Raw genomic sequence first — 11,964 nt, forward strand, 5'->3', positions numbered from 1 at the left:
AAGAACGCAACAATGCAACAACCAACTGAGAAGAGAAGGAGGAAGAGGAGGAAGAGAGAAGGAGGAGGAAGAGGAAGAGGAGGAAGAGGAGGAAGAGAGAAGGAGGAAGAGAAGGAATAAGGAGGAAGAGGACAAAAAGAGAAGGAGGAGGAAGAGGAAGAGGAGGAATAGAAGGAAGAGGAGGACGAGAGGAATAAGGAGGAAGAGGGGGAAGAGAGAATGATGAAGAAGGAGGAGGAAGAAAGAAGGAGGAGGAAGATGAGGAATAAGGAGTAATAAGGAGGAAAAGGAGGAAGAGTGAATGAGGAAGAAGAAGGAGGAGGAAGAGGAGGATACATGAATAATCAAACATACAGACCACAAAAGAAGGCTACGACGCAACAGCCCATTGAGAGAGGAAGGTCCACTCTTCATCAGATCAATTATCAGTATTCACACTGCCCTAACACATCTGAACAAGAGGAACACCTATGTGAGAATGCTGTTCATTGACTACAGTTCAGTACTCAACATTATTGTTTCCCTCTAAGGTCATCACCAAGCTCAGAGCCCTGGGTCTGGACACCACCCTCTGCAACTGGATCATGGACCTCCTAACGGGCCGACCACAGGCTGTGAGGATTGGGAACAACACTTCCTTTACACTCTGAATACAGGACATTAACTCTTAATACAGGACATTAACTCTTAATACAGGACATTAACTCTTAATACAGGACATTAACTCTTAATACAGGACATTAACTCTTAATATAGGACATTAACTCTTAATACAGGACATTAACTCTTAATATAGGACATTAACTCTTAATACAGGACATTAACTCTTAATACAGGACATTAACTCTTAATACAGGACATTAACTCTTAATACAGGACATCAACTCTTAATACAGGACATTAACTCTTAATACAGGACATTAACTCTTAATACAGGACATTAACTCTTAATACAGGACATTAACTCTTAATATAGGACATTAACTCTTAATACAGGACATTAACTCTTAATACAGGACATCAACTCTTAATATAGGACATTAACTCCGTCATTAAGTTTGCTGACGACACCACGGTTATAGGCCTGATAACCAACAATGACGAGTCATAGGGAGGAGGTAAGTGAACTGGCATTCTGGTGCCAGGACAACAAAACCTCTCCCTCAATGTCAGCAGAGAGTCAGTTCCTCAGCGTCCACATCACTGAGGACTTAACATGGACCAACATGGACCAACACCACCATCCTCATCAACGGGACTGCAGTAGAGAGAGTCAGTTCCTCATCGTCCACATCACCGAGGACTTGACATGGACCAACATGGACCAACACCACCATCCTCATCAACAGGACTGCAGTAGGGAGAGTCAGTCCCTCAGCGTCCACATCACTGAGGACTTAACATGGACCAACACCACCATCCTGTCACCATGGACCAACACCTCCACCACTCTGGTCAAGAGGGCACAACAGCGTCTCTACTTCCTAAAGGCGTCTGAAGAAATTCGGCCATCCTCTCCAAAACCTACCGCTGCACTATCAAGAGCGTCCTGACCGGTTGCAACACAGCCTGGTACAGGATTTGCTCCGTCCCCCGACCCGGAAGGCTCATCCAGAGACCACAGGATGTTGGTGCCACTTTAATTGGGGAAGATGGGCTCATGGTAATTGCAGGACCCCCCTCCCCACCCAACAGCCATTGGCTGATTCCAACAGACCTTTGACTAATGACTGATAAATAATCAATCTATCGATACCAATCAAACAACCAACCAATCAATAGAAGCCTCACCACAGAGGAATTCCTTGCGGATCTTGGGGAAAGCGTCCAGTACAGGTGTGGTGATCCCTGTCATGGTGCCGATCATGGACCCCAGCCCCAGGTTAATCAGCATGAAGAAGAACATGACGGACCAGAAGGGAGAGGCAGGGAAGTGGGTCATGGCCTCAGTGAAGGCAATGAAGGCCAGGCCTGTACCCTGCACTGCCTGGAGAAAGAGAGAGGGAGGGAGAGAGAGAGAGAGAGAGAGAGAGAGAGAGACAGAGAGAGACAGAGAGAGAGACAGAGAGAAAGAGAGAGATAGAGAGATAGAGAGAGAGAGAGGGAGAGAAAGAGACAGAGAGAGAGACAGAGAGAGAGACAGAGAGAGAGACAGAGAGAGAGATAGAGAGAGAGACAGAGAAAGAGAGAAAGAGAGAGATAGATAGAGAGAGAGAGAGAGAGACAGAGAGAGAGACACAGAGAGAGAGAGACAGAGAGAGAGACAGAGAGAGAGAGAGACAGAGAGAGAGACAGAGAGAGAGAGAGAGAGAGAGAGAGAGAGAGAGAGAGAGAGAGAGAGACAGAGAGAGAGACAGAGAGAGAGAGAGAGAGAGAGAGAGAGAGAGACAGAGAGAGAGAGAGAGAGAGAGACCAACAGATGTTTTATGTAGGGTAGAGTGGGGTAAGTTGAGCCATATTTTCCATTCAGCATCACTCCGTCAAGCGATATTCTTTCTAACAGAGATATCTACATGTATTTCAGGATGGTTTTTTATCCCTTGAAATAATAATGTAAACATGACAGTTTATTGTGGCAGTTTTGAAAACATAGCTTGTCCAAAAAAAGTGGTCTCCTGGCACAATTTACACCGGGGTAAATGGGGTACATTGAGCTGCGGTAAACTGAGCCTCAGGACAGGGTAAGATACGCCTTGAAATATTACCACTGCCTTTTCAAAATCATGTCTATCTTCATTTACCATAAACTACCAAAATAAATAAAGTTGCACGCTCCATGTATAATCTCCCAGCAATTTAATGGGTTTCATCATCACTGTGCCTACCCCATGGCCAACAGCTCAACTTACCCCATGGCCAACGGCTCAACTTACCCCATGGCCATTGGCTCAACTTACCCTATGGCCAACGGCTCAACTTACCCCATGGCCATTGGCTCAACTTACCCCATGGCCATTGGCTCAACTTACCCCATGGCCATTGGCTCAACTTACCCCATGGCCATTGGCTCAACTTACCCCATGGCCAACGGCTCAACTTACCCCATGGCCAACGGCTCAACTTACCCCATGGCCATTGGCTCAACTTACCCCATGGCCAACAGCTCAACTTACCCCATGGCCAACGGCTCAACTTACCCCATGGCCAACGGCTCAACTTACCCCATGGCCATTGGCTCAACTTACCCCATGGCCATTGGCTCAACTTACCCCATGGCCATTGGCTCAACTTACCCCATGGCCATTGGCTCAACTTACCCCATGGCCAACAGCTCAACTTACCCCATGTCCATTGGCTCAACTTACCCCATGCCCATTGGCTCAACTTACCCCATGCCCATTGGCTCAACTTACCCCATGCCCATTGGCTCAACTTACCCCATGCCCATTGGCTCAACTTACCCCATGTCCATTGGCTCAACTTACCCCATGGCCAACGGCTCAACTTACCCCATGCCCATTGGCTCAACTTACCCCATGCCCATTGGCTCAACTTACCCCATGCCCATTGGCTCAACTTACCCCATGCCCATTGGCTCAACTTACCCCATGGCCAACAGCTCAACTTACCCCATGCCCATTGGCTCAACTTACCTACCCCATGCCCATCGGCTCAACTTACCCCATGTCCATTGGCTCAACTTACCCCATGCCCATTGGCTCAACTTACCCCATGCCCATTGGCTCAACTTACCCCATGCCCATCGGCTCAACTTACCCCATGTCCATTGGCTCAACTTACCCCATGTCCATTGGCTCAACTTACCCCATGTCCATTGGCTCAACTTACCCCATGCCCATCGGCTCAACTTACCCCATGCCCATTGGCTCAACTTACCCCATGCCCATCGGCTCAACTTACCCCATGTCCATTGGCTCAACTTACCCCATGCCCATTGGCTCAACTTACCCCATGCCCATTGGCTCAACTTACCCCATGCCCATCGGCTCAACTTACCCCATGTCCATTGGCTCAACTTACCCCATGCCCATCGGCTCAACTTACCCCATGCCCATCGGCTCAACTTACCCCATGGCCAACATACCTTGTTGAGTTCATCCTCCAGTATACAGGGGTCCAGTCCCAACATACCTTGTTGAGTTCATCCTCCAGTATACAGGGGTCCAGTCCCAACATACCTTGTTGAGTTCATCCTCCAGTATACAGGGGTCCAGTCCCAACATACCTTGTTGAGTTCATCCTCCAGTATACAGGGGTCCAGTCCCAACATACCTTGTTGAGTTCATCCTCCAGTATACAGGGGTCCAGTCCCAACATACCTTGTTGAGTTCATCCTCCAGTATACAGGGGTCCAGTCCCAACATACCTTGTTGAGTTCATCCTCCAGTATACAGGGGTCCAGTCCCAACATACCTTGTTGAGTTCATCCTCCAGTATACAGGGGTCCAGTCCTAGCTGATCGAAGCTGTCCTCCCTGACAGTCTTGATCACTCCATACATCTCCTGATAGTCCACAGCTGACAGGTGAGAGAAGTTGACGTGGGGAGGGATCAGCTCAAGACTCAACACACCTGACTTAAGGTAACCTAGGATCTTCTCTGCATTCCTGTAGACAGGAGGAGAGAGGAGAGGAGTGTAAGGTTAGTATTGAAAGAAGAACCTAATCTATTTTACAATGACCATATGCGATTGGTTATGCTATTTGAGTTTGATTAAATGATTTGAGTTTGGGTGAGTTCTCTGTTGACAAGAGTGAGATCGAATTCAAACAAACACAGATTAACAATCTGTACACTTTACTTTGAAGTGTTTTTATGCCTGAGCCAACATCTGCAGTGTTTACAGAGATCCCATCTCAGCCCATGTCTGGTGGATTGTTTGTAAAAGTTTATTGCTGTGCCCAGGTCATTAGTCCTGCGTTGGATTGAATCTTGGCCTTTAAGCTTTTTAGAATTACTATGCACTGCAAAACAGACATAAATTGTCCCATGATGGATTCAAACGTAAAGACAAGAGGAACGACTGAGTGGACAGCAGATTTACATTTGATTTACATACAGTTGCATAAACAGATCTGGGATCAGAACACAGCGTAAACAGATCTGGGATCAGAACACGGCATAAACAGGTCTGGGATCAGAACACAGCGTAAACAGATCTGGGATCAGAAGACAGCACAAACAGGTCTAGGATCAGAAGACAGCACAAACAGGTCTGGGATCAGAACACAGCACAAACAGGTCTGGGATCAGAAGACAGCACAAATAGATCTGGGATCAGAAGACAGCACAAACAGGTCTGGGATCAGAAGACAGCACAAACAGGTCTGGGATCAGAAGACAGCACAAATAGATCTGGGATCAGAAGACAGCACAAACAGGTCTGGGATCAGAAGACAGCACAAATAGATCTGGGATCAGAAGACAGCACAAACAGGTCTGGGATCAGAAGACAGCACAAACAGGTCTGGGATCAGAAGACAGCACAAACAGGTCGGGGATCAGAAGACAGCACAAATAGATCTGTGACCAGGCTAGATATACTCACTCCACAACACATTTCTCGTTCATGATGTTGGCCTTGAACCCCAGCACGGCGAACACCACCAGCGTAGCCAGGATGGAGGTGATGAAGTTGATGATAGAGACCAGCGCTGCGTCAAAGTGACAGTTGTTGTCCCGTTTGTTGTAGCTGGAGAAGGCTATGACCCCTCCGAACCCAAGGCCCAGAGCGAAGAACACCTGGGTCGCTGCCTCCCTCCAAACCTGGGGCTCCAGCATCTTTTCCAACTGGGGTTAAGATGTCAAAATAAAGTAGGTTTTATTGTCACGTACACCAGAAATGTGCTGTGTTACAGGGTCAGCCATAGTAGTACAGCGCCCGGAGAAAATTAGGGTGAAGTGACTTGCTCAAGGGCACATCAACAGATTTGTTCTTATGTTGTTGGCGCAGGTATTCAAACCAGCAACCTTTCAGTTACTGGTCCAACACTCTAACCACTAGGCTACCTATGATTGTGTGTGGAGCATTTAGTTGTTGACCTTTGCCCCCTCTACCCCCGATCTCTAACCTCAAATAGGTGGCAGGTAGCCTATTTGAGGTTAGAGATCGGGGCGGGGGGGGGTAGAGGGGGCAAAGGTCAACAACTAAATGCTCCACACACAATCATTTCTGGCAAATGTCTACCTTTGGAGGAAAAATACATTATTACACATGAGTACCTCAGTCAGCCTTTAGAGGGCGACAACAACCACGCATTCATATTTTCAGTCAAGTGAATACTAATGACACACAGTAAATGAAGGGTATGGTACAGTACAGTACAGTACAGAGGCTCTGAATCCATTAATTAATGACAGTTGAGTGTCCTTCATATAAAGCATATCCCTAATCCACATTATAAATCAAGGATGAGGAACAAAATACACAGGACAAACACTGCACTGCGACTAGAGTTTCCTATCCTTACATAGAATCCAGTCCAGACAGACAAACACACACGGACCTATCAGGAAACATTTGTCTCCTCTCAGTATGTGGGCTCTGGAACAATGCTCTCTTATGTCTCCAGGCTGAGTCTGTGATGATTTAACCGCGTGTTTGATACTGGGGTTAGCGCGTCAGACTGAGGTTAGCGCGTCAGACTGAGGTTAGCGTGTCAGACTGAGGTTAGCGTGTCAGACTGAGGTTAACGTGTCAGGCTGAGGTTAGCGTGTCAGACTGAGGTTAACGTGTCAGACTGAGGTTAGCGTGTCAGACTGAGGTTAGCGTGTCAGACTGAGGTTAACGTGTCAGGCTGAGGTTAGCGTGTCAGACTGAGGTTAACGTGTCAGACTGAGGTTAGCGTGTCAGACTGAGGTTAGCGTGTCAGGCTGAGGTTAACGTGTCAGACTGAGGTTAGCGTGTCAGACTGAGGTTAACGTGTCAGGCTGAGGTTAGCGTGTCAGACTGAGGTTAGCGTGTCAGACTGAGGTTAGCGTGTCAGGCTGAGGTTAGCGTGTCAGGCTGAGGTTAGCGTGTCAGACTGAGGTTAGCGTGTCAGGCTGAGGTTAGCGTGTCAGACTGAGGTTAGCGTGTCAGACTGAGGTTAACGTGTCAGGCTGAGGTTAGCGTGTCAGGCTGAGGTTAGCGTGTCAGACTGAGGTTAGCGTGTCAGGCTGAGGTTAGCGTGTCAGACTGGAGGTTAACGTGTCAGACTGAGGTTAACGTGTCAGGCTGAGGTTAGCGTGTCAGACTGAGGTTAACGTGTCAGGCTGAGGTTAGCGTGTCAGACTGAGGTTAGCGTGTCAGGCTGAGGTTAAACGTGTCAGGCTGAGGTTAGCGTGTCAGACTGAGGTTAGCGTGTCAGACTGAGGTTAACGTGTCAGACTGAGGTTAGCGTGTCAGGCTGGAGGTTAGCGTGTCAGACTGAGGTTAACGTGTCAGGCTGGAGGTTAGCGCGTCAGACTGAGGTTAGCGTGTCAGACTGAGGTTAGCGTGTCAGGCTGAGGTTAGCGTGTCAGGCTGAGGTTAGCGTGTCAGACTGAGGTTAGCGTGTCAGACTGAGGTTAGCGTGTCAGACTGAGGTTAACGTGTCAGGCTGAGGTTAGCGTGTCAGACTGAGGTTAATGTGTCAGACTGAGGTTAGCGTGTCAGACTGAGGTTAGCGTGTCAGACTGAGGTTAATGTGTCAGACTGAGGTTAGCGTGTCAGACTGAGGTTAGCGTGTCAGGCTGAGGTTAGCGTGTCAGACTGAGGTTAACGTGTCAGGCTGAGGTTAACGTGTCAGACTGAGGTTAGCGTGTCAGGCTGAGGTTAGCGTGTCAGACTGGGTTAGCGTGTCAGACTGTGGTTAGCGTGTCAGACTGAGGTTAACGTGTCAGACTGAGGTTAGCGCGTCAGACTGAGGTTAGCGTGTCAGACTGGGGTTAGCGTGTCAGACTGGGGTTAACGTGTCAGGCTGAGGTTAGCGTGTCAGACTGAGGTTAGCGTGTCAGACTGAGGTTAATGTGTCAGACTGAGGTTAGCGTGTCAGACTGGGGTTAGCGTGTCAGACTGAGGTTAGCGTGTCAGACTGAGGTTAGCGTGTCAGGCTGAGGTTAGCGCGTCAGACTGAGGTTAGCGTGTCAGACTGAGGTTAACGTGTCAGACTGAGGTTAACGTGTCAGGCTGAGGTTAGCGTGTCAGGCTGAGGTTAACGTGTCAGACTGAGGTTAGCGTGTCAGGCTGAAGTTAGCGTGTCAGGCTGAGGTTAGCGTGTCAGACTGAGGTTAACGTGTCAGGCTGAGGTTAGCGTGTCAGACTGAGGTTAACGTGTCAGACTGAGGTTAGCGTGTCAGACTGAGGTTAACGTGTCAGGCTGAGGTTAACGTGTCAGACTGAGGTTAGCGTGTCAGGCTGAGGTTAGCGTGTCAGACTGGGGTTAGCGTGTCAGACTGGGGTTAGCGTGTCAGACTGAGGTTAACGTGTCAGACTGAGGTTAGCGCGTCAGACTGAGGTTAGCGTGTCAGACTGGGGTTAGCGTGTCAGACTGGGGTTAACGTGTCAGGCTGAGGTTAGCGTGTCAGACTGAGGTTAGCGTGTCAGACTGAGGTTAATGTGTCAGACTGAGGTTAGCGTGTCAGACTGGGGTTAGCGTGTCAGACTGAGGTTAGCGTGTCAGACTGAGGTTAGCGTGTCAGGCTGAGGTTAGCGCGTCAGACTGAGGTTAGCGTGTCAGACTGAGGTTAACGTGTCAGGCTGAGGTTAGCGCGTCAGACTGAGGTTAACGTGTCAGACTGAGGTTAACGTGTCAGGCTGAGGTTAGCGTGTCAGGCTGAGGTTAACGTGTCAGACTGAGGTTAGCGTGTCAGGCTGAAGTTAACGTGTCAGGCTGAGGTTAGCGTGTCAGGCTGAGGTAAACGTGTCAGACTGAGGTTAACGTGTCAGGCTGAGGTTAGCGTGTCAGACTGAGGTTAACGTGTCAGGCTGAGGTTAGCGTGTCAGGCTGAGGTTAACGTGTCAGGCTGAGGTTAGCGTGTCAGACTGAGGTTAGCGTGTCAGACTGAGGTTAGCGTGTCAGACTGAGGTTAGCGTGTCAGGCTGAGGTTAGCGCGTCAGGCTGAGGTTAGCGTGTCAGGCTGAGGTTAGCGTGTCAGACTGAGGTTAGCGTGTCAGACTGAGGTTAGCGTGTCAGACTGAGGTTAGCGTGTCAGACTGAGGTTAATGTGTCAGACTGAGGTTAGCGTGTCAGACTGAGGTTAGCGTGTCAGACTGAGGTTAGCGTGTCAGACTGAGGTTAGCGTGTCAGGCTGAGGTTAGCGCGTCAGGCTGAGGTTAGCGTGTCAGGCTGAGGTTAGCGTGTCAGACTGAGGTTAGCGTGTCAGACTGAGGTTAGCGTGTCAGACTGAGGTTAGCGTGTCAGACTGAGGTTAATGTGTCAGACTGAGGTTAGCGTGTCAGACTGAGGTTAGCGTGTCAGACTGAGGTTAGCGTGTCAGGCTGAGGTTAGCGTGTCAGACTGAGGTTAGCGTGTCAGACTGAGGTTAGCGTGTCAGACTGAGGTTAACGTGTCAGACTGAGGTTAGCGTGTCAGGCTGAGGTTAGCGTGTCAGACTGAGGTTAACGTGTCAGACTGAGGTTAGCGTGTCAGACTGAGGTTAGCGTGTCAGACTGAGGTTAGCGTGTCAGACTGAGGTTAGCGTGTCAGGCTGAGGTTAGCGTGTCAGACTGAGGTTAGCGTGTCAGACTGAGGTTAGCGTGTCAGACTGAGGTTAGCGTGTCAGGCTGAGGTTAGCGTGTCAGACTGAGGTTAGCGTGTCAGACTGAGGTTAGCGTGTCAGACTGAGGTTAACGTGTCAGGCTGAGGTTAATGTGTCAGACTGAGGTTAGCGTGTCAGACTGAGGTTAGCGTGTCAGACTGAGGTTAGCGTGTCAGACTGAGGTTAGCGTGTCAGACTGAGGTTAGCGTGTCAGACTGAGGTTAACGTGTCAGACTGAGGTTAGGCGTGTCAGACTGAGGTTAGCGTGTCAGACTGGAGGTTAGCGTGTCAGACTGAGGTTAGCGTGTCAGACTGAAGTTAGCGTGTCAGGCTGGAGGTTAGCGTGTCAGGCTGAGGTTAGCGTGTCAGACTGAGGTTAGCGTGTCAGACTGAGGTTAGCGTGTCAGGCTGAGGTTAGCGTGTCAGACTGAGGTTAGCGTGTCAGACTGAGGTTAGCGTGTCAGACTGAGGTTAGCGTGTCAGACTGAGGTTAGCGTGTCAGACTGAGGTTAACGTGTCAGGCTGAGGTTAACGTGTCAGACTGAGGTTAACGTGTCAGACTGAGGTTAGCGTGTCAGGCTGAGGTTAGCGTGTCAGACTGAGGTTAACGTGTCAGGCTGAGGTTAACGTGTCAGGCTGAGGTTAATGTGTCAGACTGAGGTTAGCGTGTCAGACTGAGGTTAGCGTGTCAGACTGCGGTTAGCGTGTCAGACTGAGGTTAGCGTGTCAGACTGAGGTTAGCGTGTCAGACTGAGGTTAGCGTGTCAGGCTGAGGTTAGCGTGTCAGACTGAGGTTAGCGTGTCAGACTGAGGTTAGCGTGTCAGACTGAGGTTAGCGTGTCAGGCTGAGGTTAACGTGTCAGACTGAGGTTAGCGTGTCAGACTGAGGTTAGCGTGTCAGGCTGAGGTTAGCGTGTCAGACTGAGGGTTAGCGTGTCAGGCTGAGGTTAACGTGTCAGGCTGAGGTTAAGCGTGTCAGACTGGAGGTTAGCGTGTCAGACTGAGTTAACGTGTCAGGCTGAGGTTAATGTGTCAGACTGAGGTTAATGTGTCAGACTGAGGTTAATGTGTCAGACTGAGGTTAATGTGTCAGACTGAGGTTAGCGTGTCAGACTGAGGTAAACGTGTCAGACTGAGGTTAGCGTGTCATGCTTGAGGTTAACGTGTCAGGCTGAGGTTAGCGTGTCAGGCTGAGGTTAACGTGTCAGACTGAGGTTAGCGTGTCAGGCTGAGGTTAGCGTGTCAGGCTGAGGTTACCGTGTCAGACTGAGGTTAGCGTGTCAGACTGAGGTTAACGTGTCAGGCTGAGGTTAACTGAGGTTAACGTCAGGCTGAGGTTAGCGTGTCAGACTGAGGTTAGCGTGTCAGACTGAGGTTAGCGTGTCAGACTGGAGGTTAGCGTGTCAGACTGAGGTTAGCGTGTCAGACTGAGGTTAGCGTGTCAGGCTGAGGTTAGCGTGTCAGACTGAGGTTAGCGGTCAGACTGAGTTAGCGGTCAGACTGAGGTTAACGTGTCAGGCTGAGGTTAGCGTGTCAGACTGAGGTTAGCGTGTCAGGCTGAGGTTAACGTGTCAGACTGAGGTTAGCGTGTCAGACTGAGGTTAGCGTGTCAGACTGAGGTTAGCGTGTCAGACTGAGGTTAACGTGTCAGGCTGAGGTTAGCGTGTCAGACTGAGGTTAGCGTGTCAGGCTGAGGTTAGCGTGTCAGGCTGAGGTTAGCGTGTCAGACTGAGGTTAGCGTGTCAGACTGAGGTTAGCGTGTCAGACTGAGGTTAGCGTGTCAGACTGAGGATAGCGTGTCAGGCTGAGGTTAACGTGTCAGGCTGAGGTTAACGTGTCAGGCTGAGGTTAGCGTGTCAGGCTGAGGTTAGCGTGTCAGGCTGAGGTTAGCGTGTCAGACTGAGGTTAGCGCAGTCAGACTGAGGTTAGCGTGTCAGGCTGAGGTTAGCGTGTCAGGCTGGGAGGTTAGCGAAGCGTCAGACTGAGGTTAACGTGTCAGACTGAGGTTAGCGTGTCAGACTGGAGGTTAGCGTGTCAGACTGGAGGTTAGCGTGTCAGACTGAGGATAGCGTGTCAGGACTGAGGTAAACGTGGCAGGCTGAGGTTAGCGTGTCAGACTGAGGTTAGCGTGTCAGACTGAGGTTAGCGTGTCAGACTGAGGATAGCGTGTCAGACTGAGGTTAACGTGTCAGACTGAGGTTGCGTGTCAGACTGGAGGTTAGCGTGTCAGGCTGAGGGGTTAGCGTGTCAGACTGAGGTTAACGTGTCAGACTGAGGTTAGCGT

At 49.8% G+C, this 11,964-nt stretch overlaps 1 protein-coding gene across 1 annotated transcript in view; it reads right to left on the reverse strand.

The window, feature by feature from the left end:
- The window catches only part of LOC135534359 (sodium-dependent neutral amino acid transporter SLC6A17-like), a gene marked incomplete at its 5' end in the record, with an annotated part of 7,060 nt that extends 1,310 nt beyond the window's left edge, over positions 1–5,750 (reverse strand). The window contains 4 exons of the mRNA XM_064961385.1: positions 1–25; positions 1,792–1,987; positions 4,375–4,567; positions 5,509–5,750. The exon at positions 1–25 is cut by the window's left edge and continues 135 nt beyond it. Coding sequence (XP_064817457.1) covers positions 1–25; positions 1,792–1,987; positions 4,375–4,567; positions 5,509–5,750 — 656 coding nt within the window. The remainder of the gene's footprint in view (positions 26–1,791; positions 1,988–4,374; positions 4,568–5,508) is intronic.
- Between the last annotated feature and the right edge of the window lie 6,214 nt (positions 5,751–11,964).

The sequence above is a fragment of the Oncorhynchus masou genome, unplaced genomic scaffold (assembly GCF_036934945.1).
Source record: "Oncorhynchus masou masou isolate Uvic2021 unplaced genomic scaffold, UVic_Omas_1.1 unplaced_scaffold_3290, whole genome shotgun sequence".
Lineage (NCBI taxonomy): Eukaryota > Metazoa > Chordata > Actinopteri > Salmoniformes > Salmonidae > Oncorhynchus > Oncorhynchus masou.